The 23,066-nt window shown below is 42.3% G+C and overlaps 2 protein-coding genes and 1 pseudogene across 4 annotated transcripts; 2 read left to right on the top strand and 1 right to left on the bottom strand.

Annotated features, from left to right (window-relative positions):
- The first annotated feature begins 835 nt into the window (after window positions 1-835).
- Window positions 836-2,802, top strand: LOC121770268 (annotated as a pseudogene).
- Window positions 2,803-2,883: 81 nt separating this feature from the next.
- LOC121771133 (putative disease resistance protein RGA3) lies at window positions 2,884-4,396 on the top strand. 3 transcript variants are annotated; one of them, XM_042167926.1, is made up of 2 exons: window positions 2,884-4,079; window positions 4,268-4,358. In XM_042167926.1, exons 1-2 carry the CDS (start codon window positions 3,766-3,768, stop codon window positions 4,278-4,280), a joined length of 327 nt encoding a protein of 108 aa, XP_042023860.1. In that variant the 5' UTR covers window positions 2,884-3,765; the 3' UTR covers window positions 4,281-4,358. The 3 variants fall into 3 exon arrangements, 1 of the variants encoding a protein (XP_042023860.1); XR_006043941.1 differs by having other exon boundaries at window positions 2,895-4,113; window positions 4,268-4,396; XR_006043942.1 differs by having other exon boundaries at window positions 2,895-4,079; window positions 4,268-4,344.
- Window positions 4,397-15,206: 10,810 nt separating this feature from the next.
- On the bottom strand, window positions 15,207-18,767 carry LOC121771302 (putative disease resistance protein RGA4). The gene is made up of 2 exons (XM_042168084.1): window positions 15,809-18,767; window positions 15,207-15,682 (listed from the first exon to the last, which is right to left on the bottom strand). The coding sequence occupies exon 1, from the start codon at window positions 18,638-18,640 to the stop codon at window positions 15,875-15,877; it is 2,766 nt and encodes a 921-aa protein (XP_042024018.1). The 5' UTR covers window positions 18,641-18,767; the 3' UTR covers window positions 15,207-15,682; window positions 15,809-15,874.
- Window positions 18,768-23,066: the final 4,299 nt, after the last annotated feature.

Below are 23,066 nucleotides of genomic sequence, written 5' to 3'. Positions count from 1 at the left end.
GATGACAAACAGACAATGCTTATGGCTTTGTTTGTTTTATTCTAATTATTCTACTACAAGGGCTATGTTATAATACTTCCCCTATCCTCAAAAAAATAGTTTAATTTTACCATTTTGTGAGTCGTCCCTCAAAATTAGACTAAATCTATATTTTATTTTTCCTTATTGTAACTTTTGAACATTAATTGATTACTATAAATTATTTCATTAAAATGAACAGTTTTATACAATAAGTAAAATATTTCCATGCAATGCACAAGTGTAATACTCCATCCGTTCCATCTCAAGTGATCAACTTTCTATTTTTGGTTATCTCTCCTCAAGTGATTGATTTCCTTTTTTAGCTAAAAATAAAACTTCAACCATCTCTTACTTTATTCCTTCTCTCTTACTTTATTCTATCTCTCTTACTTTATTCTCTCTTACTTTTTCCTCTCTCATACTTTACTCTCTTTACTAACTCAATACATATCATTTTCTTAATTCCCGTGCCGAAAAGAAATCCATCACATAAGATGGGACGGAGGGAGTAATAGTTTATAACCAGTCACACTGTATTGAATTGTAATCACTAAATACGCAAATTTTGGACTTACCACTCTTTCTCTCCGTTGCTGAAAGCTGCCGGATTTGAACAATCAACGAACCAAATTACATGTTTGACGAATAAATTAAACCAACCTAACTATTTCCCAACGTCATTATCTTCATCTGCACTTGAAATACCTCAACAAAAAAAGTAGCATACTAAATTCCGAATCTCCCTTAAAATAGCATAAATTCTTTTGCTTATTCACTCCAACAACTGTTGTGGTTTCTTAAAAATAATCTGGAAATGGCAGAGTCCTTTGTTTCGATTCTGATACATAATCTGAGGTATCTACTCGAGGAAGAGATCGGAGTGATCATGGGCGTAGACAAAGAGATGAAGAAGCTGCAAAGCACTCTCACCACAATCCAATCAGTTCTTGAAGACGCTGAAGCCAAACAGTTCCACAACAAATCCATCCACAACTGGCTCACCAAGCTCAACGCCGCCGCCTTCGACATCGAGGACATACTCGATGAGTGCAGCACCGAGGCTTCCAAGCTGCCCACCAAATTCAATCTCAAGAAGATCCTATTTAGCCGCAAGATGGGGAGAAGAATCAAAGACATGACTCACAGACTCGATCATCTCGCTGCAGAGAGGAACAACTTCCATTTGTCTGAGATTGTCGCGCCTGATCAGGAGGTCGACTGCAGACGTGAGTCAGGATCAGTTTTGATTGAGGGTGATCATATTTATGGAAGAGATGAAGACAATGATAAAAATTCATGAGTTCTAATTTAAAACCAATTGGTTATAAGAGAAGAGGTCCATGAGACTTATATAGTGGATTAAGCTCTTTGTGTACACCGATGTGGGATATTATTATATTCATTGTTATGTTTCAATTGCCAACACCCTCCCTCAAACCCTTTAAGGTGAATCTTGGAGGGGTTGGACTTTTTTATGATCGATTGGACAATCGGCCCAATCTTTTTTTCGATCGGTTGGACCACTTGCCCAAATTTTCAGCCCAGTTATACTGCTGAGTCAGTCATTTCGGTTTCAGCCCATATATACTGCTGGATCAGTTAAATATGACCCACAGTCGGCGACCCGCTCTGATACCATGATAAAAATCCATGAGTTCCATCTTAAAACCAATTGGTGATAAGAGGAGAGGTCCATGAGACTTATATAGTGGATTAAGCTCTTTGTATACACCGATGTGAGATATTATTATATTCATTTTTATATTTCAATTGCCAACAGACAGAGAGAGCATTGTGGAAGTATTACTGAACCAAGAATCCAAGCTCTCTGTCTTGCCAATCGTTGGCATAGGAGGCCTTGGGAAGACGACGCTTACTCAGTTAGTCTTCAACGAGGAGAGAGTAACTCGTCATTTTGATGATAAATTGTGGGTTTGTGTTTCTGATAATTTCTGTATCGAGGCCATGATACAGTCCGCTACCGGAAGCGCTTCAAATCTGGTGCAGCTAGACGCGCTGCAGAGACAGTGAGATTTTGAATGGAGAAGATACCTTTTGGTGTTGGATGATGTGTGGAGTGACAATCAAGAAGACTGGGCTAATCTTAGAAGCATTCTGGACTGTGGTTCCAGTGGTGCTTCGGTTGTTGTCACCACGCGATTGAGGAAAGTGGCAGAAGCAATGGGAACGCTTCCGCCATTTTCCTTGAAAGGGTTGTCCGAGGAGGACCTCTGGTCGTTGTTTAAGTTAAGAGTGTTTGGGCAAGAGCAAGAGAGCGAGGCCTTTCCTGGGTTGGAAACTATAGGGAGGCAAATAGTGAGAAAAGTGTGGCGGAGTTCCTCTGGAGGCCAAGGCACTAGGAGGGCTTCTCCGGTTTAAGAGGAAAGAAAAGGAATGGGTTCATGTTAGAGAGAGTGAGATATGGGAAGAAGAAACCATGATCATGCCTGCTCTAAGGCTGAGCTACCATCATCTTCCTCTACAATTGAGGCAGTGTTTCGCTTATTGTGTAGTCTTTCCTAAAGATTATGAGATTGAGAAGCAAGATTTGATCTTCCATTGGATCGCTCTCGGATGCATCAAGCCAAACGGAGCAGAGGAGGTGGAAGACGTTGGTGACCGGATATGGAATGGATTGGTTTTGAGATCATTCTTCCATGAAGTTACGTTACAAGAAACTAACAAGGAAATATTAACAACTACAACAACAGCAATATCAGTCGAAATATTGACGACGACAACAACAACAACAACAGCGAATATGCACGATCTTGTTCATGATCTAGCTCAGTCTATGTTGGAGAACAGAGTTCCTGGATCAAGCTCAAACGCATCAAATAACAAAGTAAGAAAGTTATATTTCACGAAATATTATTGGGAAAATTGTTGTTCTAGTATTTCACTGAATGTTCCCACACTGTCCACAATCATGAGTTATCCTCGATTGAGAATTCTAAAGCTAAATTGGGCAAGAGTGGAAAACCTACCAAATGCAATAGCCAAATTGAAACACTTGCGCTATCTTGATCTAACAAGCTCCCAAATTCGCATTCTCCCTCCTACTTTCTGCAACCTTTGGAATCTGCAAATTCTCATCTTAAATGATTGCATCCTTCTCGAAGCTTTGCCCAAGAAGATCAAATACATGACGAATCTTCGTCATGTATTCCTAGATGGATGCCTCAAGCTGAGTGACATGCCTTGCGGAATCAAGGAATTGACTCATCTGAAGACGCTCACTCTGTTCATAGTGGGTAACAAAGCAGGAAATCAGCTGGATCAGTTGCAGTTGTTGAAGATCGGAGGAAGGCTTGAAATCCGACATCTGGAGAGAGCAAAGAGCGAATTGACGAGAGCAAAGCTATTTGAGAAGCCAAACCTAGCTCATTTAATCCTCAATTGGGAAGGCGACTCTGCGGAGGCAATGGATGAGAAGGTTCTGGAAGGCTTGGAACCTCATCCGAATCTCGAGTGTTTGCAAATAAGTGGCTTCAGAGGAAGGTATGCTCCAGTTTGGATGAAGAAGATGGAGAATTTGAGTCAAGTGAACATGAGATTTTGCTGTCGCGTCTGCCATTAATCGGTGATCTGCCTCGTCTAAAATCTCTGTATCTATGGGGCATTGATGCGTTGGAGTATATAGTGGATGAAAATGGAAGTCGGAATTCGAAATTTGCATCGTTAGAGCGGCTGAGGATTGCGAATTTGCCGAGTCTGAGAGGAGTGGTGGAGGGAGATGCGGTGATGGAGGTGTTCCAGAATGTTCGAGAGCTGTACATAAAGGATTGCAATTTGCGTGATCTGGATCTGCATCTGCCATCGCTGCGATCGCTCAGATTGTGGAACCTGTATGAGCTTAGTGCGCTGCCGCGGGAGATGGCGTCGCTGTCGGAGTTGGTGATTCGGCAGTGCCCGAAGCTGGTGACGCTGCCGCCGTTGCGGATGCCAAAGCTGGCGTCGCTTGCGATATTCGACTGCCCGCAGCTGGCGGCGCGATGTGTGAAAGAGGAGGGTGAGGAGCGAGAGAAGATTGCCCACATTCCCCATCTCTTGATTAGGTAACGTTTCAACGCGGCGAATGAAGCTTGAGAGGTGAAGTTAAACTAAATTATTCCTTCTTGTTTCTTCATTTTATTTGTAATTTGCATGCGGTTTCAGTTGTGTACCATAACACGAATTCAATAGCCAAAATGTTGAATGTATAATTTCTACTCCTTTGTCTCAATTAATGTTTTGAAATATGCAGGAGGGAAGGGTGACTGGCTCGCTTAGGATGACTCCATCCATTTGTTTTTCCACGTGGCGGAATCCGACTAATCTGCCCGACCGGGTTGCGGATTAAAGCCGAAAGTCTCCAGCGAGTGGCACAGCGGCGAAGCCACGGTGAGGCCAAGGGGCCCAGTCCCCCATCAATTTTATTTTCATTGTATTATTACATGTAAACAAATACTATTAATCTGTAAAACATGTAGCGCAATTGGTTGGAGGCATAGTCTCTAGGAGTTTGATTCACATTCCAGCCTTTTTTACCTATTTTTTTTCTCTTCTTCCTATTAATGCATTTTTTTTTATTCTTCTTTCTATTTATGCAGCATAATGTGTATATTTTTGTTTCTTTTTACTTTCTATTTTTTAGAACATAATTTTTATTTGTTTTCTTTTATACCAAATTATGCTAATTTTAATTTTTTTTTCATTTCGTAATTGTTTTCTTCCATAATTATACTCATCATTAAAAAAATTAAAAAAAAATAATTATTGATGTATATTTTCGTTGATGTTTTCTTTGATGACATATAAACATAAAAAAATTCATTTTCATCCCATTATATAGTATTTAAATAAAAATTAAAAATATCGATTATTTTAAACTTCTAGCGTCAAGAACATCGAAAAAATTCTATAAATATTAACAGTAATTTGGGTCCCACATTGTAAAACTTCTGGCTTCGCCACTGGAGTGATGGATTTAAATCCGTAACTTCAAGGTCACCACAGCTCCGTGCTGTCAACTGTAACTGCAATGCGACCCATTGGTTCATTCATTTAATTATATAGATAATTTTGGTTATAGAGCAGTAATCTATATATAGTTATTCAGTTATGCAAATGAGACTATGTTGTCCTAAAAGAGATGTCAAGATGCTATATTTCTTCTTCTTTTTTTTTAATTATATTTAATCATAATTTCTACTATCTATTTTTAATATATATATATATATATATATAGGGGGTTGCGTTAAAGATAGAACCATTCTTAAATGTAGAACCTAGAACTCTACATATTTTATTCATTGGATAAGGAAAAAATGACGGTCAAGATTAAAAATCATACATATTAGACTATGTTTTCACAACATTCCGGACTCAACATGTGAAAAAAACTCACATGTTGATGGAAGAATGAATGAAACGAAGAAGAATCCATGCATGCTTTATTTTTTCACTTCTCTGCATTCACCCATTAATAATAGTTTTGGTTGTAATGGGAAGTTGCTGTGCAAATCAACATCATTGGATTAAAAGATCTAACGACCTCCGTTTGACATTTGTTCTACGTTTAAGAATGGTTCTACGTTTAAGAATGGTTCTATCTTGATCACAATCCTATAGGGATGTATTTATATATATATAGAGAGAGTTGTGATCATATGATAACCCCTAATTTGTGTGATAATCCTATAACCAAATTTGGACCACACATATTTTCTAATCTTTTGGCTGAGATTCAAACATTATTCCCAACTGAAATCTTGTGGAGTTGATAAGAATTCAGCATCGCTCGCTCTATTAGATACCTAATTTTTTGCCTCAAATCGTCATCAAATGCCTCTGAAACGATTTCAAAAGCCCGACGCAGGTAGATGATCTCACAGAACCGCTCACCTATTTGGCTAATTAAGCTTCTGATTTTGAATCTTTCTTGTAACCCTTTTGTTGTTTCATCAGATTTTTTATAAAATTTCTTCTTGAGGGTTGAGGTGTTCGGCAAAATGTTGCAATATACCCTCCACGTGTTCACAAATATCCTAACTTTTGATTTTTGAGTCAATTTTCTTGGTGTGCTTCTTTTCGTATAATAGTGTAGACTTGGGAGTAATGTTAAAATCAATGTCGACATGTTTATTTTTCTTATTGCAATATTTACTACGGCAAGCCTTCCAAATTTTACCCCTTGAAACTATCATTTTATTCCCCGAAACTATCATTTTATCCAACCAAAGAACTCAAACAATCAATTTATCATGCAAAAGTATCATTTTATCATTTGAAACTATCATTTTATCCTCTCAAACTATCATTTTATGATGCAAAAGTATCATTTTATCAGCCAAAAATCTAAAACTATCATTATGAAACAAAAATATCATTTTATCACTGAAGAGGCGGGACGGCGGCGGGGTGCTGGCGGAGGTAGAGGTGCTGGGGAATGTGAGGTATCGGAACATCGTGCGGCTGCTGGGCTGCTGCACCAACAACCAGTGCACGATGCTGCTGTATTAAAGTTGGTTGATTGCATAATTTTCTTTCCACCTATCCCCAGCATCGTTCCAAATTTTGATTGACAACACAATTAAAGTCGAAAAATTGGTATTTTATTACTCCTCCAACAATATTAAAGTCGACAATTCCACATGCAGCTGTCGTCTATAAAGTGAATTGGGCTGAGTTCGTTAAAAAAAAAATATCATTGTATCAACTCATAGTATCATTCTATCCGGCAAAACTATCATTTTATGTACATACCTACAAACCATTAAAAGTATCATTGTATCAACTCAGAGTATCATTCTATCCGGCAAACTATCATTCTATCCGCCAAAACTATCATTTTATGTACGTACCTACAAATCATTGTATCCCCTACTGTGATTTAAATCACAGCACAGAATGCAGTGCTTAATACGCAAAGCATTGAGAACAAAACGCAGCTTCCTTTTCATTCTCTTTTATTAAAATATTCATCCTTTTCTTTCTCTCTTTTTTCAATAAATCCATTCTTGTTTTTATACTTTAAAATACTGAAAAATATTACTCCATAAAATAAGTCCATATAAAATATAATTATCATTCATAAAATAAAATATTTTCCTCGCAAATATGTTATTCAAAACTGATCAAAACGCAGCTTTCTCATCATTCTTTTTCATTCTCTTTTTTCAATATTTTTATTTTTATTATTCTCTATTTCATTTGAGAGGTTCATTTTGCTGATACATAAAATGATAGTTTTGGCGGATAGAATGATAGTTTTGCCGGATAGAATGATACTCTGAGTTGATACAATGATACTTTTACTGATTTGTAGGTATGTACATAAAATGATAGTTTTGGCGGATAGAATGATAGTTTTGTTTGATAAAATGAAACTTAAGATAATTATGCCTATATGATGGGCAATATAGCCGTAAGATCCAGCAATAACGGACATAGACTCATCGCTCTGAATCAACTTGGCGACGCCGAAATCGGCCACACGCGCCTCCATCTCGGCATCGAGCAGTATGTTACTGGGCTTCAAGTCACGGTGAATTTTGACCAACGGAAGGAGAATGATAAGATTTCATTTTTTCAATTTTCATTATAGTTTATTGATAGGTGTTGATTTTATTTTGGTTAATATTCATTTCAGTTGTTACGTCAACTAAGTAACAACATGATTAATGAGATTGGATGGATTGCTTGATGACTTGATCTCAGTTTTACAATTTAATTTCTTAGTTTTGGAAATTGATTAAGAAATTTTGTTACATTCTTGTCTGGATAGGTTTTCAATTGGTGGATTAATTGGTGGCAGTGCATTGATCCACGAGTTCTACTCTATAGAAGTTTTGGCTATAGAATGATAGTTTTGGCGGATAGAATGATAGTTTTGGCGGATAGAATGATACTTTGAGTTGATACAATAATACTTTTTGTTACGGGTCCCCCGTCAGCTAGACTGAAGGAACGGGAGGTGCAGCCAATTGAAGAACTCGACGCCGACACAGGCGTCTCGCCAATGGAGCAGCAGCCAGAGCAGCCGCGACGGGCAAGGTCGGAGAGACGGGTCGTGAAGAGGCCGTCGCGTTATGGGGACTTCGTCACGGGGTGAAGACGAAGACTTTGTTATTTTGCTAGAGTCTTTATTTCTTTAATTTGAGTCATTTAATTAATGTAATAGTTAGAATTGTCTTTTGCGGGCTTTATTCGTTGAACGGACGTTAAGTTCCTTTCCGGGTTTTCTTTGTTGATTCTTTCCCGGATCGTAGGTCGAATCAACCCTAGGGTCCTTAGTATAAATACGTGTGTAATTTATTTCCCACACCATGAAATAAAATTATCTCACGCTATCTCTCTCTCTTTTCTTTCTTGCGCCTCACGCACAAGAAAATTCACAAATTTCGCCGGCGATCTGATCGACGGGCAAGGCACCCGCGAAGTTCGTCGAGGAATTCATCGTTAGGGGAAGACTGCCCTTAACAAGTGGTGCTTTCATTCTTGTACTCATCGGAAGCATGACACAACCGGGCCGCACGGAGCAACTCTCAATCCGTGGCTTGGAACCGATACCTCCGTCGACCTTGCCGCTGGATGCTACGGCCATAGCGATGGAGCACGTTCTAGCGTCCTTAGCACGGATGGAAGCGCGAATGGAGACTGCGGAGCGCGGCGCGCCGTCTAGGGTTCATCCGCAACGGCCGGACCCAGAACCTCCTTCGAGCGGGCAACAGCAGTTCCCGATTTACACCCAGGCTACAGGGGTGTTGGCGTCGGGTCCCTCCCGATCGTTGCTAGGGGAGCCGCCGGGCCGGGGCTACCAGAATTCCCCACTGCCGTCAAACCCTAATGGGGGGACGTCGACCTGGGGGGCTCCGTTTGGGAATCGCGGGTCGGCTTGGGACCCACCGAGCCAGAGATTCGAGGGTTACGCTTCGAACCACCCGACGAGTTGGGACAACCCCGCGGGAAGGCAGCCCGGGGGCCAGCAGTTTGGACATCCTCATCAATTTAAGATGCAACAGCCGCGATTTGACGGAACGGATGCGGCCAATTGGATAGCCCGAGTGCAATATTATTTCGAACACCTGCTGATGCCAGAGGAACACCGTTTGCACTACGTGGTGATGTTATTTGATCCACCCGCCTCGGAATGGGTGTTCAACTACCGCGACAACAATCCCCATGCACAGTGGAAGGAGTTTTTGGAGGATGTGCATCGGCGGTTCGATCCTCAGTATTTTCAGAACTTCATAGGCCTGATTGCGAAGTTGTGCCAATCGGGGTCGTTGGCGGAGTACCACACGGCGTTCGAGACAATGCTCAATCGCGTCCGTGGGGTGCCAGAATACATTTTGCTGCCTATCTATGTGGAGGGACTGCAGCAACCTGTGAAGAACCAGGTCAAACACCAGAATCGCCATCTGTGGCAGCGGCTATGGCGTTGGCAACCGAGTATGACTCGACAAACGATCGACCCCCACCGCAGACAGGGGGGCAACGCCGAGCCTGGCAGAATCGCGACCAGCGGCAGTTCCCAGCCCCTCACCAACCGCTTGCTTTACCAACGCCGCCTTTGAATCGGCCGCCACAGGCGAAAGGGCCGGAATATTCTAAGATGCCGGTGGTGCGGCTGACCGCAGCGGAGCGCGCGGAGCGATCGAAGCTCGGGCTTTGTTGGTGGTGTTCGGAGAAGTGGGCGGCGGGTCATTCTTGCCGAGGCAGGTTTTTGGTTTATATGGGAGCAGATATGGATTCGGATGAGGATGAAGAGGATCAGGATGGGCTGGAAGAGACGCCGGTTATCTCGGCGGACCTGTCTCACATCTACGCCCTGGATGGAAGACAACGGGAGGAGGACATTGAGTTGCGGGGTGCGATTGGCGATGTGCCGGTGCGCATTTTGGTGGACACGGGGAGCTCACATAACTTCTTGCACCCCACGGTGGCGGAGAAATTGGCATTGCCCCTGCAGCATGTTCGGCATTTTCGTGTTTACGTCGGTAACGGGGCATCACTACTGTGCACCCATGCATCTATGCAGACGAGGGTAGTAATTCAAAAGCATGTCTTTTTGGTGGACTTACACATTCTACCTGTGCATGGCCCCGAGGTGATATTGGGAAGGATTTGGCTTAAGCAGATGCGGAGAGTGACCAGTGATTATATTGAGGGCACGTTGGAGTTCTTGCGAAACGGCCGCCCCGTCTGCCTTAAGCTCGTTCCCCCATCGGCGGAGGAGGTGTCGCTGAAAACCTTTGCAACTCTTCTCACGTTACAGGGTCAGGGGGATTTGTTTGAGATGGTCCACGTCCCGGCAGCAGAGTCCGGCGAGGTGGCAATAGCCGAGGAGTTGGAATTCCCGCCGGGGCTCTCGGATGAGATTCGCAGTGTGCTTGAAACCCACAGGGAGGTTTTTGGGATGCCATCGGGGGTTCCCCCCAGGCGACAATTCGACCACAAGATTCACTTGTTGCCAAATGCGAAACCGGTCAATGTGCGGCCCTACCGATATCCATATTTCCAGAAAAATGAAATTGAGAAGCAGGTGATGGACATGTTGGAATCGGGCTTTATTCGACCGAGTCAGAGCCTGTTTTCGTCGCCGGTTTTACTTATCAGGAAAAAGGACGGCTCGTTTCGTTTTTGTATTGACTACAGAGCCTTGAATGCGGTCACAGTCCCCGATCACTTCCCGATCCCGACAGCGGATGAATTGTTTGACGAGTTAGGGGCGGCACGGTTCTTTACAAAGTTGGATTTACGGTCGGGTTATCATCAGATCCGAATGAGCGAGGACGACATCTTCAAGACTGCGTTTAGAACTCACGACGGGCATTTTGAGTTCCTGGTCATGCCATTCGGCTTGACGAACGCACCATCCACGTTTCAGGCGGCTATGAATGCCATCTTCCGGCCGGCTCTGCGACAGTGGGTGATCGTGTTTTTCGATGACATCCTCATCTACAGTCCGACTTTCATGTCACACATCCGACACATTAACGAGGTGTTATCCATCCTTAGAGCTCACCACTTCTTCGTGAAGCTATCAAAGTGCACGTTTGCGTGTTCGACGGTGGAGTATTTGGGGCACTTTATTTCGGATGGCCGATTAAAAGCCGACCCGGCAAAGATTGAGGCTATGGTAGCATGGCCAGTACCGTCGACCGTAAAGCAGCTACGCGGGTTCCTAGGTTTAACAGGGTATTATCGGCGATTTATCAAACATTATGCGTCGATCGCGGGTCCATTGACGGAGTTACTAAAGAAAGACAGTTTCGCGTGGTCGGCCGCCGCGGAAGATAGCTTCAATGCCTTGAAACAGGCGATGACTTCGGCCCCGGTTCTCCGGCTGTCGGATTTTGGCCAGCCTTTCTATCTAGAGACGGATGCGTCGGATTTTGGTATTGGAGCGGTGTTGCTCCAAGATGGCCACCCATTGGCATTTTTCAGCAAGAAATTGGGGCCTAGGCGGCGGGTGTCATCTACTTATCATAAAGAGCTATATGCGATTGTGGAGGCAGTGCAGAAATGGCGCCAATATTTATTGGGTCGGGAATTCATCATCCGCAGTGATCAGAAGAGCCTCAAGGAGTTGTTACAACAAATTATTCAGACTCCGGACCAACAGTTCTACGCGAGGAAGTTGATGGGATATAAGTTCCGGATTGAATATAAGACAGGGGCTTCGAATAAGGCGGCCGATGCCCTCTCGAGGCGAGACATGGAGGTGCCAGTTGTAGGCACGCCTCCCGAGCAGCCGGACGACGAAGCAAGGCCAGAAACACCGGCTGACTCGGCGGCGGCGGCTCTTGAAGCGAGCCTGGCATTGATGGCGGTGGCTCACCCCACCCCGAGTATTTGGGAATTGTTAAAGCAAGAGACCGATTCCACGCCGGATTTGATCGAATTGCAGGCTGCGTTGAAGCACGGCACGGCCGACCGGGACGTGTCCTTGGTGGACGGCTTGTTATACTATAAAAGGCGCGTCTATGTGAGCAGGGATTCGGAGGCAAAGGCGGCTCTCTTGTTTGAACATCACGCGTCCCCCGCGGCCGGACACCCAGGGGTGGATAGGACGTTTAGGCGCTTGGCGGCGTCATTTTACTGGAAGGGAATGCGAAAGGATGTCAAGAATTTTGTCGAGTCGTGTTATGAATGTCAGACGACGAAATACTCGACCCAGAAACCGGCGGGCCTACTACAGCCGCTTCCCATTCCGTCCCAGGTTTGGGAGGATGTCTCGATGGATTTCATCACGAGTCTTCCATCTTCCCGGGGATTCACGGGGGTAATGGTGGTGGTGGATCGTTTGTCTAAATATGCGCATTTCGCCTTGTTACCAATTCACTACAATGCTTTGAAGATTGCGAATTTATTTGTGGAGACGGTGGTGAAGCACCATGGTTTTCCGAAGACCTTGGTGTCAGATAGGGACCCGGTGTTCCTAAATAATGTGTGGGAGGAAATGTTGCGTTTGAGTGGAACTAAGCTACATTTCTCAACGGCCTATCACCCCCAGACGGATGGCCAGACGGAGGTTCGTAACCGCGGCCTTGAGCAGTATTTAAGGGCATTCACGGCGGATAGGCCGACAAAATGGGCAAATTTTTTACCTTGGGCGGAACTTGCTTTGAATTGTTTCCACCATGAGGGTCTGGGGATTTTGCCTTTTGAGGCGTTGTATGGACGGGAACCACCGCCCTTGATAGCGGCGGAACCGGCGAGGTCGACCCCCCCGGACGTGGCGGTGTTGATTCGGCAGCGTGGGGAGACTATTCGAATGCTTCGCACCAATTTAGAGCGGGCACAGCAACGCATGCGGAAGTCGGTGAATAAACATCGCCGAGAGTTGGAGTTTGCGGTGGGAGACAAGGTCCTCCTTAAGCTGCAACAATATAGACAACATTCGGTGGCAAAGCCCTTGTCGTCCAAATTGTCTAGGCGTTTCTATGGGCCGTTTGAGGTGCTGGAGAGGATTGGGCAGGTAGCTTACCGGCTGCAATTGCCGGAAGGAAGCCGCGTGCATAATGTGTTTCACGTAGGATTGTTGAGGCCGTTTGTGGAGAACACTAAGTGGGTGGCAACGGAGTTACCGGGGCGTTTTGCGAGGGGCAAACCGGTGGCGTCTCCGACGTGTATATTGGATCAGCGGACTGTGTGCCGCGCGGGGTCAGCGGTGGATGAACTGAAGCTGGGCTGGTCGGACGATTCGGGGGAGTATCCGACGTGGGAGCCGGCGTCCGTGGTACGCAAGAGGTTTCCGTCACTCCTTGCGGACAAGGAGTTGTCTAAGGGGGGGGAGTTGTTACGGGTCCCCCGTCAGCTAGACTGAAGGAACGGGAGGTGCAGCCAATTGAAGAACTCGACGCCGACACAGGCGTCTCGCCAGTGGAGCAGCAGCCAGAGCAGCCGCGACGGGCAAGGTCGGAGAGACGGGTCGTGAAGAGGCCGTCGCGTTATGGGGACTTCGTCACGGGGTGAAGACGAAGACTTTGTTATTTTGCTAGAGTCTTTATTTCTTTAATTTGAGTCATTTAATTAATGTAATAGTTAGAATTGTCTTTTGCGGGCTTTATTCGTTGAACGGACGTTAAGTTCCTTTCCGGGTTTTCTTTGTTGATTCTTTCCCGGATCGTAGGTCGAATCAACCCTAGGGTCCTTAGTATAAATACGTGTGTAATTTATTTCCCACACAATGAAATAAAATTATCTCACGCTATCTCTCTCTCTTTTCTTTCTTGCGCCTCACGCACAAGAAAATTCACAAATTTCGCCGGCGATCTGATCGACGGGCAAGGCACCCGCGAAGTTCGTCGAGGAATTCATCGTTAGGGGAAGACTGCCCTTAACACTTTTACTGATTTGTAGGTATGTACATAAAATGATAGTTTTGGCAGATAGAATGATAGTTTTGCCGGATAGAATGATACTCTGAGTTGATACAATGATACTTTTAATGGTTTGTAGGTATGTACATAAAATGATAGTTTTGTCGGATAGAATGATACTCTGAGTTGATACAATGATATTTTTTTTTAACAAACTCAGCCCAATTCACTTTATAGACGGCAGCTGCATGTGGAATTGTCGACTTTAATATTGTTGGAGGAGTAATAAAATATCAATTTTTCGACTTTAATTGTGTTTGTCAATCAAAATTTGGAACGATGCTGGGGATAGGTGGAAAGAAAATTATGCAATCAACCAACTTTAATACAGCAGCATCGTGCACTGGTTGTTGGTGCAGCAGCCCAGCAGCCGCACGATGTTCCGATGCCTCACATTCCCCAGCACCTCTACCTCCGCCAGCACCCCGCCGCCGTCCCGCCTCTTCCTCACCGCCTCCTTGTTCTTCATCAACAGCTTCTTCACCGCGATAATCTCCCCTCCCGGCATCTTAGCTTGTACACTGCCCCCGCCGCCCCGATTATCTGGTCGCTCGCCTTCATTGTGATATATATATGTTTTAAATTGTAAGCGTCTTTAAATGTGTGGTGGAGATTTAGTTATAGGGTTATTACATAAATATGGGTTATCATTATAACGCACCCCTATTTATATATATAGATATATAGTTATGCAAATGAGACTATGTTGTTCTAAAAGAGATGTCAAGATGCTATATTTTTTTTTCTAAAATTATATTTAATCATACTTTCTATCGGTTTTTTATTACTCCATTATATTTTCTTTCTCCATTAATATATGTAACTTTTTTTTTTATTTAACTCATTAAATAGTGTTGTCAACTCAGAGTATCGAGAGTAAAAAAAATATATTCCTATAAAAAACATCATGTATGTATATTAGATTAAGAACATTCACAATAGTGGACTAGCGTCTAGGGCGGGCAGCTAGTCCACTACTGCAATCGGCTAGCGGATCGGACGAGAGCGAGGCAGACAAGAGGTTGGGCACGGACGATAGGCGTTAGTCGATCGCTCGCTCGCCGCCAATTGTGTGGCGAGCGATCGGCTAACGCCTATATTTGATTTTATTTATTATTTTAACTCTATATATATATGGCCCGTTACATTTCATTTTATTCACATCACTTGTTTTAGCTAGTATCTTATCTTCCTCTCTCGATGATAAAATGGCATGATGATGATCCAATGCAGTTATCAATCCTTTCTACCTTCATTTCTTTCTTTCTTTAATTCATATGTACTTGACTTGAAATTTAACCATTAATCCTCGGCGATTCAACCGTACATTGCTTACAAATGAAATCAGGTTGCATTATCTATATCAAATGATTGGAATAACTAAAAAGAATTGTAAGCAATACACTAATCATAAATGATAGAAATCCATGGGTTCCATCCTAAAACCAATTGGTGATAGGAGAAGGGGCCCATGAGACTTATATACTAGTTTCAGTTTTTCTCTTGACACCGATGTGAGACAGTTATATGTTATATTTTTAGTTTCAATTGCCAACAATAAATAATAGGAAAAGCAAGAAATTTGATAACCAAACAACTGCAACTCAATCTTGATCAGTCCTTGTTAACTCTACCACCTCCCTTGAATGAGAATCCAACTCATTCAAATAGAATCACCGTCTTCATTCCCTCCTGCATCTTTCTAGGCATTTATTGAGATCATTTTTGGCTATTGATCCGTGTTGTGGTGCAACCGCCATAAATATACTCTACTCCATGCATAATACATACTATAAATTACAAAATAAATTATTTTAGTATAATTATCTATTTAAAATTAAATTGTTAAAGTCAATTAATCTTTAAAATCAACATGTCTACAAAAGAAAAGAAAAGAAAAGAATAGGTGAGTTTACCTCTCTAAGATTCATTCGCAGCTTAGAATGGATGTTCCATTTAATTTGGGGGGTGGTGTTGAAACGTTAACGAATCAAGAGATGGGGAACGTGGGCAATCTTCTCCCACTCCTCACCCTTCTCTTCCACACATCGCGCCGCCAGCTGCGGGCAGTCGAATATCGCAAGCGACTCCAGCTTCGGCATCCGCGTCGGCGGCAGCGCCACCAGCTTCGGGCACTGCCGAATCACCAACTCCGACAGCGACGCCACCTCACGCGGCAGCGCAGTCAGCTCACACATATTCCACAATCTGATGGATCGCAGCGACGGCAGATGCAGATCCAGATCACACAAATTGCAATTTTTTATATATAGCTCTCGAACATTCTGGAACACCTCCACCGCATGAGAATCCCCCTCCACCACTCCTCTCAGATTCGGCAAATTCCCAATCCTCAGCCGCTCTAACGATGCAAATTTCGAATTCCGACTTCCATTTTCATCCACTATATACTCCAACGCATCAATGCCCCATAGATACAGAGATTTTAGACGTGGCAGATCACCGATTAATGGCAGACGCGACAAATTTCTGCAAAATCTCATATTCACTTGACTCAAATTCTCCATCTTCTTCATCCAAACTGGAGCATACCTTCCTCTGAAGCCACTTATTTGCAAACACTCGAGATTCGGATGAGGTTCCAAGCCTTCCAGAACCTTCTCATCCATTGCCTCCGCAGAGTCGCCTTCCCAATTGAGGATTAAATGAGCTAGGTTTGGCTTCTCAAATAGCTTTGCTCTCGTCAATTCGCTCTTTGCTCTCTCCAGATGTCGGATTTCAAGCCTTCCTCCGATCTTCAACAACTGCAACTGATCCAGCTGATTTCCTGCTTTGTTACCCACTATGAACAGAGTGAGCGTCTTCAGATGAGTCAATTCCTTGATTCCGCAAGGCATGTCACTCAGCTTGAGGCATCCATCTAGGAATACATGACGAAGATTCGTCATGTATTTGATCTTCTTGGGCAAAGCTTCGAGAAGGATGCAATCATTTATGATGAGAATTTGCAGATTCCAAAGGTTGCAGAAAGTAGAAGGGAGAATGCGAATGTGGGAGCTTGTTAGATCAAGATAGCACAAGTGTTTCAATTTGGCTATTGCATTTGGTAGGGTTTCCACTCTTGCCCAATTTAGCTTTACAATTCTCAATCGAGGATAACTCATGATATTGGACAATGTGGGCACATTCAATGAAATACTAGAACAACCATTTTCCCAGGAATGTTTAGTGAAATGTACCTTTCTTACTTTGCTATCTGATGCATTTGAGCTTGATCCAGGGACTTTGTTCTCCAATATAGACTGAGCTAGATCATGAACAAGATCGTGTATCTTCGCTGTTGTTGTTGTTGTCAATATTTCGACTGATATTGCTGTTGTTGTAGCTGTTAATATTTCCTTGTTAGTTCCTTGTAACGTAACTTCATGGAAGAATGATCTCGAAACCAATTCATTCCATATCCGGTCACCAACGTCTTCCACCTCCTCTGCTCCGTTTGGTTTGATGCATCCGAGAGCGATCCAGTGGAAGATCAAATCTTGCTTCTCCATCTCATAATCTTTAGGAAAGACGGCACAATAAGCGAAACATTGCCTCAACTGTAGAGGGAGATGATGGTAGCTCAGCCTTAGAGCCGGCATGATCATGGTTTCTTCTTCCCATATCTCACTCTCTCTAACATGAACCCATTCCTTTTCTCTCCTCTTAAACCGGAGAAGCCCTCCTAGTGCCTTGGCCGCCAGAGGAACTCCGCCACACTTCCTCACTATTTGCCTCCCTATAGTTTCCAACCCAGGAAAGGCCTCGCTCTCTTGCTCTTGCCCAAACGCTCTTAACTTAAACAACGACCAGAGGTCCTCCTCGGACAACCCTTTCAAGGAAAATGGCAGAAGCGTTCCCATTGCTTCTGCCACTTTCCTCAATCGCGTGGTGACAACAACCGAAGCACCACTGGAACCACAGTCCAGAATGCTTCTAAACTTAGCCCAGTCTTCTTGATTGTCACTCCACACATCATCCAACACCAATAGGTATCTTCTCCCATTCAAAACCTCACGGATGCGTCTCTGCAGCGCATCTAGCTGCACCAGATTTGAAGCGCTTCCTGTGGCGGACTGTATCATGGCCTCAATCAAGAACTTGATACAGAAATTATCAGAAACACAAACCCACAATTTATCATCAAAATGACGAGTTACTCTCTCGTCGTTGAAGACTAACTGAGTAAGCGTCGTCTTCCCAAGGCCTCCTATGCCAACGATTGGCAAGACAGAGAGCTTGGATTCTTGGTTCAGTAATACCTCCACAATGCTCTCTCTGTCTTCATCTCTTCCATAAATATGATCACCCTCAATCAAAACTGATCCTGACTCACGTCTGCAGTCGACCTCCTGATCAGGCGCGACAATCTCAGACAAATGGAAGTTGTTCCTCTCTGCAGCGAGATGATCGAGTCTGTGAGTCATGTCTTTGATTCTTCTCCCCATCTTGCGGCTAAATAGGATCTTCTTGAGATTGAATTTGGTGGGCAGCTTGGAAGCCTCGGTGCTGCACTCATCGAGTATGTCCTCGATGTCGAAGGCGGCGGCGTTGAGCTTGGTGAGCCAGTTGTGGATGGATTTGTTGTGGAACTGTTTGGCTTCAGCGTCTTCAAGAACTGATTGGATTGTGGTGAGAGTGCTTTGCAGCTTCTTCATCTCTTTGTCTACGCCCATGATCACTCCGATCTCTTCTTCGAGTAGATAACTAAGATTATGTATCAGAATCGAAACAAAGGACTCTGCCATTTCCAGATTATTTTTAAGAAACCACAACAGTTGTTGGAGTGAAACCAGAGAATTTGTGCTATTTTGACGTGAGGTTGCTGGAAAGGCTTGCTTTTGTTTGAACTTTTTTGTTTTTCTTTGTAAACTAGTAGTAGTACAATTCTTTACTTTAATAATCCCTCTATTCCACTTTAGGTGGAGCATTTCTATTCTGACATTTATATAGTGTTTGTTTTGTGAGTTAAGTAGGGCTGGCAATTTTTGATCTGACACGATAATCCGACACGAATCAGCACAAAATTAATCCGACACGAACACGCACGTTTAAGATTTGGGCCCTTACAGGGTCGACCCAAAAAAAACCCGAAAATTTTGGGTTGGGTTGGGTCGGATTGGATTATCTGTTAAGAAAACAACTATTATTTTTATTATTTTTATTAATTAAAATAATATATTAAACTTTAATTTTAATTATTTTTATTAATTAAAAAATATTATACTTTATTTTTATTAGTTAAAATATGATTAATACTATTATTATTATTTTTCATAATAAAAAATATGACTGCATACTTAAATTTTATATTATTTTAATTATTTTAACTCTTTTATGTATATTTAATTTTAATATACTAATTTATACTTTAAACTATTATTTGGATTTAAAAATTATTTAAATTAATTATTTTAATTTTGTAATATCTTATTTATCGTGTAATATCAAATTTTAATTATATAATATCATGTTTTGGACGTTATCGTGTAGCGTCAAACTATATTGTATAGTAACTTACTATCATTAAAAGAGGAATGATATTTTTTTGGATGACACGAAATCCGCACTAATCCGACATGAATCTGTTGGGTTGGGACCCGATAAGAACACGACGATTTCGGGTTGGGTTGGGTCTGACCTTATTGGGTTGGGTCGATATTGGGTTGACCCGATAGCGACTAAATCCGCACGATTTACCAGCCTAGAGTTAAGTGGAGAGAATATAGTAAGAAAAACTGAAAAAGTAGAGATGTTTCTATTTTTAGAAATGTGTCCTTAAAGTGGGACATACCAAAAAGAAAATTGATTTATCTAGAGTGGGTTTTATTAATTTAACGGTGGATTCTTACAAATATACTAATATGATAATTCTGGTGTCTTTTTTAAGCATAAATTTATGTAATAATTATAAATATTGTTAATTCTATTTATTTTCGATCTTTATTTTAGGCTGCCCAGGTTCCCAACACTGAAAGTTGATTTGGAAAAACAAATACCCTAGCTCAGCATCTTACCATGAAACATTGACATCCACTCCCTTCGTCGCGAATAAAAGTCATGTTTTGTCATTTTATTCCGTTGTAAATAAGAGTCTCGGTTCACTTTTACAATAAATGGTAATGGGGTCCCACCTTTTACTCACATTCCACTCACATTTCATTTAAAACTAATATATACAAGTGGAATTGTGAAAAAGGATAAACTCAAAGTGTATATCAAGGATTGAGATAAAAAGGAGAATTTTATTCATAAACTTCAATCAAAAATTATACAAGCAATACACGAGCTAGCTATTTATACAAGGAGCAAGATATTTTTATGAAACAAGCAACTAACTCTCTAACTAACTATCTAACCAACTTCTTAACTAACTCCATGCTGACTGGATGCTCGGTCATTGACAGCTGGATCCCATCAACAGCTGGATGCCAAGTCAGCCAACTTCACATATCATGCAATTCTCTTTTATTCCATGCACACGCATCCTTCTCTTCTTTGCCTCATGCACGATTCACTCTATATCTTTCACATGCCCCTTCAAGATGGATTGTAGAGGCTTTCAAAATTCATCTTGCTAAGTATAGAATGAAAAGCCATTGGCCCTAATGGCTTGGTAAATATATCAGCCACTAGCAAATTATTTCTGATATGCAAAGGCTTAATAACTCCTTCCAAGAACCTTTCTCTCACGGTGTGGCAATCTATCTCAATATGTTTTGTTCTTTCATGAAACATTGGATTAGAACAAATGTATATGGCTGATTGGTTGTCACAATATAGAGGCACAACTTTATCAACTTTCACTCCAAAATCAGCAAGGAGAGCCACTGCCCATACCACTTCACAAGTAGCTTGAGCCATTGCTCTATACTCAGCTTCTGCTGAAGATCTTGAAATGGTGTTCTGCTTTTTGGACTTCCAAGATATCAAGGAGTTCCCTAGATACAAACAATAGCCTGTCATCGATTTCCTTGTATCTTGGCATGATGCTCAATCTGCATCAGAGAAGATGCTCAGATTCATCTTGCAGCTGCTTGAGTAAAATAAGCCGTGGCCTGGAGATCCTTTCAAGTATTTTAGGATTCTCTCTGCAGCTTCCCAGTGTTCATCAATAGGCTTTGCTACATATTGACTTAGCTTGAGCACAGCAAAAGTCACATCAGGTCTAGTGATGCACACATATAGTAATCTGCCAATCAATCTTCTATATTTTGATGCATCTTCCATAAGCTTTCCTGAATCCACTCTCAATTTCTTCAAAGGATCCATAGGCACTGCAGAAGGCTTGCATCCCATCATTCTAGTGTCTCTCAACAAGTCCATAATGTATTTTCTCTGAGATATCAGAATGCCTTTCTTGTTTCTGGCGATTTCAACTCCAAGAAAATATTTAGGAACTCCTAGATCCTTGAACTTGAAGTGTTGGGAGAGAAAAATCTTGAATCTTTCTGTCATTTCTGGATCAGTTGTGGCCACCAATATATCATCAACATACACCACAATGCCAAAGAAACCACTGTTGTCATGTTTGAAGAAGAAAGAATGGTCTGATGCAGACTGTTGCAGACCAAAACCCTTCAAGACTCTGGAGAATTTCAAATATCATTGCCTAGATGCTTGTTTCAAGCCATATAAAGACTTTTTTAGCTTGCAAACCAGTGTGGATTGAGATGCTGCCCTTCAACAGTCTGCCAGTCCACAGCATACCCCGGTGGAAGAGGCATGTATATGTCCTCTTCTAAGTCTCCATAAAGAAAGGCATTATTTATGTCTAGATGAGTCAATGCCACCCTTTGCTTGCTGCTAAAGCCAATAGAAGCTTCACTGTTGTCAACTTTGCAACAGGAGAGAAAGTGTCTATGAAGTCCACACCCTCCAATTGAGTGAAGCCTTTGGCTACAAGCCTTGCTTTAAACCTTTCTACTGATGCATCAGGGTTATACTTCACTTGTAGACCCATTTACAATCAATGGGTATCTTCCCGGATGGCAATACAGTAACAAACCATGTTTCAGTTCTCAAGAAAGCAGTCAATTCCTCTTGCATTGCTTGCTGCCACTCAGGATATTGGGAGGCTTGGTTATATGTGGTAGGTTCATAGACAGCAGACATGAGGATTATATACTTGAGATATTCTGGAGAAAGTTTAGATAGGCTGAAGTATGAAGAGATGTGATAAGGAGTGCTTGAACTGACAGAATTACAGATGAAGTCAGTTAAGTGAGATGGAGTAGCATGATCTGAGGGTGAAGGAGAATCAGTAGAGTTTGTTGGGATATCAGCAGATGTAGGTGAGGGATCTACTGTATCAGAAGAGATTGAAATTGGAAAAATGGCTGAGGGTAAGTGAGATAGAGGAAAAATATCCTCATGAAAGACAACATCCCTTGTGATGAATTCTTGCATAGTCATCAAATCCAAAACTTTATATCCTCTTAAATCTGAGGGATATCCCAAAAGGATGCACTTGATTGCTCTAGGTGAAAACTTATCTTTGCCTCTTTGTAAAATGGAGGCATAACATAAGCATCCAATCACTTTAAGATGGGAATATGAGGGTGGTTTCAGGAAAAGAATTTGGAAATGAGTCAAATTGTGTGGTAGCACATTGGATGGAATTCTGTTTATCAGATAGGAGGCACTAAGAATACAGTCCCCCCCCCCCCAGAAATGGATAGGCAAGTGAGATTTGAATAGAAGACTTCTAGCAACATTAAGAAGATGCTGATGTTTTCTTTCTACTCGGGCGTTTTGTTGAGGAGTCTCAGCACATGAATGCTGCACTACAGTCCCAAAGGAAGAATAAAGAGAGGGAATGTTGAATTCAGGCGCATTATCACAACGAATGGCCTTGATTTTCTTTCCAAATTGAGTGAACACGGTGTTGAAAAACTGAGGCAAAATGACTGCAGCATCTGACTTATTTTGCATCAGAAAAGTCCAAACGAATCTAGAGCAATCATCACAATAGAGAGGGGGATTGAAGGGACCCCAAGTATCACAATGGATCAAGTCAAAGCAATTTTCTGCTATGTTATCTGACCTCATGAAAGAGAGGTGCTTCTGTTTTGCAAGGGGACAGATTTCACATAGAGAGGGGGCAGTTTTATTGATGAAAGGAAGTACATCAGACATGGATTTTAGTTTGCTATATGATAAATGCCCCAATCT

The sequence above is a fragment of the Salvia splendens genome, chromosome 16 (assembly GCF_004379255.2).
Source record: "Salvia splendens isolate huo1 chromosome 16, SspV2, whole genome shotgun sequence".
Lineage (NCBI taxonomy): Eukaryota > Viridiplantae > Streptophyta > Magnoliopsida > Lamiales > Lamiaceae > Salvia > Salvia splendens.
The sequence above is the reverse complement of the archived record's forward strand: the minus strand, read 5'-3'. Positions and strand labels throughout refer to the sequence as shown.